At 35.5% G+C, this 7,759-nt stretch overlaps 1 protein-coding gene across 4 annotated transcripts; it reads left to right on the top strand.

The window, feature by feature from the left end:
* The first annotated feature begins 1,483 nt into the window (after window positions 1–1,483).
* Window positions 1,484–5,773, top strand: LOC109240430 (transcription factor bHLH74). Of its 4 annotated transcripts, none has more exons than XM_019407076.1 (9): window positions 1,484–1,565; window positions 2,448–3,046; window positions 3,520–3,753; window positions 3,847–3,912; window positions 3,993–4,061; window positions 4,441–4,512; window positions 4,598–4,738; window positions 5,168–5,249; window positions 5,343–5,773. In XM_019407076.1, the coding sequence occupies exons 2-9, from the start codon at window positions 2,543–2,545 to the stop codon at window positions 5,366–5,368; spliced, it is 1,194 nt and encodes a 397-aa protein (XP_019262621.1). In that variant the 5' UTR covers window positions 1,484–1,565; window positions 2,448–2,542; the 3' UTR covers window positions 5,369–5,773. The 4 variants fall into 4 exon arrangements, with proteins under 4 accessions (XP_019262621.1, XP_019262622.1, XP_019262620.1 ...); XM_019407077.1 differs by lacking the exon at window positions 1,484–1,565 and adding an exon at window positions 1,601–1,736; XM_019407075.1 differs by lacking the exon at window positions 1,484–1,565 and having other exon boundaries at window positions 1,601–3,046.
* The last annotated feature ends 1,986 nt before the right edge of the window (window positions 5,774–7,759 follow it).

The following is a 7,759-nucleotide window of genomic DNA, read 5'->3' as shown; positions in this document are numbered from 1 at the left end:
TGACAGGGCTAATATTACTCGTAGCCTTCTCCCGAAGTACTACTCGCTTATTCAAGCTAACATAACGCCTATATTTCTATGGAATCAGGATTAACAAGAACGTATTAATAATTCCTGTATAGTAATCAAGCAAGGCGATTAGGTATATTCCTATCCTAACCGCAAATCTGCTACCGATGCCTGAGTTCAAGATCTTGCTCTACTCAATCTTATTTGCAAACTAGAATTCCTTCTCCTGAGTTCAATCCTAGATTCGTAGATAGTATTCAATTAGTGATCAAGCAATCAAATAATTAAGCGCAAGATTGAATAAATAAACCAATATGATAAAATAATAAAACAATTCAAGCTCCAAACTATAACGTTCATGTAGCACCAAAAACTCTACAACTAATAAACTATGAGATTAAAAGAAGAGAAGAAGAAGAAAAACTAGTTAGAAGCATCCTCGGAATCACTCATACAAGGCATAAAACACACAATAAGTGCAAAATACTAGCAATTAAAGCTCAAACACAATAAAAGTGTAGTAAATTAGAGTGCGATAAGTACTAAAATACGTAATTATAGCCTACCATCACTAGATAATTGGTTCTTATACTTGGAATATATTTTTTTGGAATAAAGGGAGTAGTAAAACAAACTCTAGTATTTGTTTCATATTATTGGACATGAAGATTGTAAGTTAATTTGAATGTGTATCAAATGCTAATGGTAAAATAGAAAAGTATACTGCTTCTTAGTTTACCCTAAAAGAATGTCTATCTTTCAATATTTAAAAACAAATTAATTTTAAACATTTACTTTTACCCATAATAAAATAATTTATAGTCATATAAATGTTAATGAGTTTTTTTAAATCACAATTTTCAAAAGTCTGATAAAATGGTACCACATAAATTATAAGAGTAATTAGTAAAGAATATGATTAATTGATTAGTGCCTCAACCTCAACCCTCAATCTTAATGTTGTAGTAAGGAATATCACATCCTATCTCCATATTTTGTACAAGCATAAAGTAAGAGTGCAGGCTAGTAGAGTAGTAAGTAAATAGTATCATCAATCAAAATTGAGAAGTGATTTGGTGGGCCATGACATGCATATATAGCACACAACAGCAGAAATCAACAGTACAACTCATGAATTTTAATGGACCACAACACAAGAAGATGAGTTCTAAGTAGAAAGAATTGTTAGGTTGGTTAGTTGGCACTGAGAAAAAATGAGTGTGTAACAGCAAAGAAAACACAGTTGGCCAAATGTGTCAGTTAAAAATTAGAAAAAGATATACTATCAAGCTTGCCCTTCAAGAGAAGAACAATAACCTCTCCAATCTAATGTAAGTAATGTGAAATCATTTATTAATTGAAATTAAAAAAAGAAGCATAATGTATAGGAATTAGAGCAATATTTTAAAAGGAAAAGGAAATTACAAGGAGTAAAGTATGGGGGAAAAGGGAAGGATTAGGTTCTGTAATAATTTAAGCAACCATTTCTGTAAGAGCAGTTGGCAGTAGTTAGTATGTCTTTTAAAATCATACATGTCACCATTTTGCTTGGGCTGGTAAAACACCTTTCACTCTCTCTCTCTCTCTCTCTCTTTCTTCCTTTATTTTTATTTTTATTTATTACTATCTTCTTGTTATCATTTTCTCTTTCTCTATAATTGTTGTATTTGATCTATAAATAGAATTTAACTTCTGTAAAAGGAGGTACTATCACAAATCCAATTCAGGTTACTTACTGTATGCTATATAATTGGGGTTAGAATTTAGTGCTTTTTATTGTCATTTTTAGCTTACATATTTGAAAAGTCTGCTTGAGTCTATTCTTTTTCTTGATACTTGTGGGGCTTTGTCTTTGATTCTAAGCTTCAGCTAAGACAATTGGTATATTTCCCTAACAAGAACAAGAACCTTTCTTTCTTTGACACCCCATTCTCTTCCCCCATATTGAATTTTGCTGGAAGTTAAAAAGCACAGTTAAAGATTAATGTGAAGCTTGTAACTTTCTCTCTGCTGTTTTTAATATAAACAAAAGGAATCTGCTTTCTTTTCATTAGCTGTTATTTCACCAATGCTTTTCACTATGTTCATTGTCTACTTTATGCTCTGAAAGTTTCATACTTTCTTGTCTCTGGTAATTACTTTTTCCTTCATTAGACTAGGCTTGATCCTAGGGTTCTTGAAACAAGAGGGGGGTTAAAGATTTTATGCCTGTTACTTTGGATTTTTGTTATCTTTTTTACCTTTGTGTGTGACTGTAGGATTAAGAGATTTCTTTTGCTTTAACCTCTTTCTTCTCATCAGTCCTATAAAGCTGCCAAGGTTATTTTGTTCCTTGTTGAGTCCTGCAAGATATTACTACCAGTTCTTTTTGGTCAAACCCCACTTTACCTTTTTTATTTTTATTTTTAACACACTGTTCTTTCCTTTCTGTCAAATAGCAATCAAACTCTTGGCTTGGTTAAAAACATTACATTGGTGTTGCCTTTTTGAACTGAGTTCCCAATAAAATTTGTGGATCCTTTAATTCTTGAAAATGGCAAGTAAGGATAATGGTGATATGAGGCTACAACACAGAAATGGTGGTGATACTTCCTTTAATTGTCCTTCTTCAATGCCAAATGTTGACCCTTTTAGTGGTTCTGGTTGGGATCCACTTCTCTCATTGAATCAAAAGGAGAGTTTTAAAGGATCTTCAGTTGTTGGTCACAATGAGTTTGCTAATTTGCCTTACCAATCATCTCATTTTGGTCACTATCCATCTGATCCAAATCTTGTTGAAATGGTCCCCAAGATTCCTGCTTTTGGAAATGAAAGTTTCTCAGAATTAGTCAATACTTTTCCTTTACAAGAACAGCTTAGAGGGGGAAGTTGTTATCCTAACTATGTCAAGAACAGAGGGATTTCCACTGAAGGAGCTTTCTTAAAAGGTCCACATTCCCAAGAAGAGTGCCAAATTTCAGGTGAAGGTGCTGTAGAGGCTTCTCCTAATGGGAAGAGGAAAATTTCAGGAAATCATTCTCTATCCAATGTCAGCAAGGTATTGTGTCATCTTTTTTAAGTCTTTCCAATTATCAGTATATATGCTAGCAGATGTATGGATGTAGCTTTAGAACAATGGCTTCAATTGAATCCAACATATGTGGGGAGAAAAACAGTAAAATTCAACAAATTCTAATTTCTGAACTCATAATTTCAGTTTTTAAAAGTACAATGAGTTTATGCCAAGAACTTATAGCGGAGCCAGAATTTTCACTAAAAGGTGTCAAAATTCAAATAAGTAAATACACGAAGAAGTCAAGGGGATTCAATACATAGTATATATTCATAAAAAAAAAATTTTTAGTCATCTAAACCGTGTAATTTTCTGGCGAAGGGTTGTGACACCCCTTGGAGCTATGTGGCTCCACGGCCAAGAACATTAAAGGTTGACCATCAAGTTCAAATCCCGGATCCGCCTTTGTATTCTAGTATGAGATATCCATTTAGTTTTTTGCTCTTTTTTCACTATAGAATGTCGAAGGAGAGCTGCAGAAGGCTCCATCAAGGGATAATTCAGACTGTTCAAAAGAACAAGACGGGAAAAAACACAAAACAGACCAAAATAATAGCTCTAATTTAAGGAGCAAGGAAGCAGGGAAACAAGTTAAGGAAGATTCTGATGGTGGGGAACCTCCTAAGGATAATTATGTTCATATCAGGGCTAAAAGAGGTCAAGCCACAAACAGCCACAGCCTTGCCGAAAGGGTAAATCCAAAAGATAATTGTGCAATTCAATCTAAGCTCATTTACCTTTTTAGACATATTGAATGAACCTCCAATGTCTTTTTTGGTTGGCAGGTGAGGAGAGAAAGGATCAGTGAGAGGATGAGATTGCTTCAAGAGCTAGTACCAGGCTGCAATAAGGTAGTTACTTGTTCTATTGTCGCTTCAATTCTTGGTTATTTGTGATTTATGGTTAAAAATTGATAATTTTATTCCAACAGATAACTGGGAAAGCAGTGATGCTTGATGAGATTATCAACTACGTGCAATCGCTGCAGCAGCAGGTTGAGGTAAATATGTTGATAGTTTATAACTATAGCTATTGGTTCTTGATTTCGTGTTTACTGTGCCTGAGTAGATTGAATCTTGATCTTACCATTAGAACACAGTTTAAGATAGACGCAACTAAAGCATGTAGGAATTCCCTAATGGTGCTTCATTGTAGGATTACAAATATAGATCATAGTTTTGTTTCGGGAATAGTAAGGTTGGCCTAACAGATTAAGTTGAGGCAGATTCACTCACATGTTATCCCTGCAAAATGAGTATTAATGGACAAGGAATGTGTTCTTTGTGCAGAAAACAATTTTCTTTTTGTTGTTCACGCTTTAACTCCAGCTTTCCAGACTGATTAAACTGATTCCAAATTCATGTTCTTTGGTGCTGCAGTTCCTGTCAATGAAACTTGCTACTGTAAATCCGGAACTGAACTTCGATATTGATCGTATTTTATCAAAAGAGGTAAGTTTAAAATTAATTGCTGTGGTGATCCATATTAGTTTTTACCAAGAAGTTTAAAATTCATGTGCCTTATTCTTATATGTAGATGCTCCATCAGCAAACGAGCAATGCAGTTCTTCTTGGTCTTGGTCCTGGAATGAGTTCCTCTCTTCCTTTTCCTGGAATTTCACATGGGAGTTTTACTGGTATGCCGGGAACTACACCACCTTTCCACCCCTTGCCGCAGGTATAAACGAAGATCTTTCATAGAAAAAACTTATCTGTTCCCTATGTTTACACTTAGCAAGAATAGTACATGAAATGAATTTGCATATAAACTTATGCTTTCTCAGTTTCATATATGACTCGGGAAGGGGAGCCTTGGGGCAACAGTAAAGTTGTCTCCGTGTGACCTATAGGTCACGGGTTTGAGCCGAGGACTCAACCACTGAGGCTTGCATCAAGGTAGACTGCATACATCACACCCCTTTACGTGCGGCCTTTCCCCGGACCCTGCATAAATGCAGGATGCTTCGTTCAGTTTAATATATGACTCATAGGGTTAAATTATTTGGTTTGGTGTAAAACACCGAGTGTCTGAGAGTATTTTCCTTGTTTCACATTCTACTCGACTTCAAAGAAATGATATAATCAAAACCTAATACTTCTCATGCAGAATGTATGGGACAATGAACTCCAAAGCCTTCTTCAAATGGGATTTGAATCAAATTCCTCTATGAACAATATGGGGCCAAATGGTAATAACCATTAGCTACTAATACATTTTCTTTTTGAAGAACATTTTCTCTCTTGTTTTATTTTCTTAAAGTTCAAAACTTATGTCATATAAGCAGGGCGGTCGAAGTTGGATCTGTAGATTTCAGGACAGATGTTTGTGTTGTTTAACCATGATGAGAAGATTCAATTACCCCAATTGACTGCAAAATCTGTTTGCATACTTGAACAGAAGATATAGTGAAAATTTACTTTAATTTTCTGGAGTTGTATAGGTTATTAGCTCCTAACTCATTTTGTGTTCTTCGAGTTTTAGCAGAAGAGATTATTTTTAGATTTAAGAAATGACTGTACATTGAAAGCAAGACATCATTTGGGGTTAGATGGCTTGTTTCAATTGTGTTTGTGCAAGTGTAAGAATTTGTTTTTAAGCTTTACGAGGATTTTGAGAGAAAAAACATTGGTTATTTTCTTGTAAAGTCTTGTGATATCGGAAAATAGACGGAATGGAACATTAATATATCAGTGTTTCTTTTTACTTTTTAGACGAGTTCGATCTTGAGCTTATCAATTTCTTGTTTTTAATTGGATACAGGGTTTTTCATGTTTATTTGACTGATAAAATTATTACTACATAAATAGTTAAAATGATAACACAATACAATAGAATAGAATATTGCGTCAAAGTACAAATTTTGTATTCTTGAAAGTTGCAAAAATTATATAGATAGCATTATTAGTTAAAATTGTGTCAAAATTTGAAGTGCTCTACAATTAAAAAAACTTGTAACGGTGGTAATACATTTATAAGCTCATTTCCTAATTTTTTTGGTAAAAAAGCTTTTTACTCAAATACACTGATCAAGTAGAGTATTTGATAGCGTGAGACCCAAAGAAACAGAGGGAATAGAAAAAAGCTGTGATATTTTTGATTGAAAGGAAAGGGAGGAGGGTAAGTGAGCAAGGATAAGGATGCTATCTTCTTTGGCATGATATCAAAGTCAAATTTTGGTGATTCCATTTTCACAAATTTTTTCTTTGTCTGCTTCTATCAGGATAGACTGCCTACATTACACTCTTGCAGTACGGTTATTCTCCGAATACTGGGTAAATATTTCGTATAACAGATTGCCTTTTTTTTTCCTTATATTTTATATTATCGCTCTTAGATTATCCTTTTAAGATAGGTGTTTACCTCGAAAATACGAGTAACAATTAAATTTGATTTGTGGTTTTAAAAATACGTGATTTAGTTCAATACCAATTAATAATTAAGAAGAATGAAGTATAAGTGAAAGAGAAAAGTGAATCAAACCAATGTTACTCAGCAACAGTGACCTCGAGCTTGGGGACCTCGAGGTAAGCTTGGTATAATAAGAACAATAATAAAAGCAAAGTAAGAACAATAGAGCTAAAGGACAATGCTGATGAAAAGCTGGCGAAAAAGTAGAGTATATTCTTTTCACAGTGACCAGATGGGGCTTACAAATGATTGGGGTTCCCCTTTTTATAATAGGGGAACCCTAAATAAGGAATATTTCTATTTATAGTAGGGAATATTCTTGTTACGGCTATCTAACCGCCTAGTACGGAATTGTATGATCTTATTCCGGGATTTGCGCCATGATCTTAGGGACGTGGCAGGAATCTAGCTCATTCTGTTACAAATCCACAACGTCACTATTTCGGGGTCGAGCACACTTGGCCTCGGTATTCCTCGAACTCCTGTCTCCGGGCATTACACTCTGTCTTCGAGCTCCAGTCTAGTCCACCGGTTTCGAACTTGATCTCTCCCGGACTTGGGCCTAGGGCGGAACCTCGAGCTTATAAATCGGGGGCATATGATTTTGACCGTATACAGATAGTCCTCGCGTTTTTTAGAATAAGATGATAAGAAACGATTTGCACCTCGATTTCCCCGAGCTTCTCATGATGACTTCATGCCCTGACGTAGGTGCTTGAAATGACCAGAAATGTCACGCCGGCGCTCTTCCCCAAAACATCAAATGCGTGCCAGTGTTGGTCGGCCACTAGCGCCGCCGAACTGCCGTCGCCTTTCTATAAATATGAGGCTATTCTAGTGAACAAAAACTGTACGCATTTCATCTTCGTTCATTCTGATTCTTTCTTTTCTTTACTTCTTTCCCTATGGTCCACACCTGCGATCATAAGGTCGCATGGCAGCAACTTTACCAGTTACGCCAAGGCTCCCCTTTTCAAAGCTTCGATTCGAAACAACGAGAGAAAGGTGCAGGATTCTCCCCACATCAGGAAATATGCGAACTTTTATCCTGCTGCTCATCTCTCTTAACTTCAACCTGGTGTGGTGCTTCATTCCTTTTGTTTTCCATGGAATGAGGTGGCACTATCATCTACTAACTTTTTCATCCCTCATCGGCACAACATCCCAAGGATGAACATTCTTGGATCGTGACTCGTGCATCTTGCAACCTTTTTGGTTTTTCTTGTGATAGAAGGCGAAGCTACACCTTCTTGTCTTCGCTTCTAGTCTTTTTCTTTTGCTGCTCTTTTT

The sequence above is a fragment of the Nicotiana attenuata genome, unplaced genomic scaffold (genome assembly GCF_001879085.1).
Source record: "Nicotiana attenuata strain UT unplaced genomic scaffold, NIATTr2, whole genome shotgun sequence".
Taxonomy (NCBI): Eukaryota; Viridiplantae; Streptophyta; class Magnoliopsida; order Solanales; family Solanaceae; genus Nicotiana; species Nicotiana attenuata.
The sequence above is the reverse complement of the archived record's forward strand: the minus strand, read 5'-3'. Positions and strand labels throughout refer to the sequence as shown.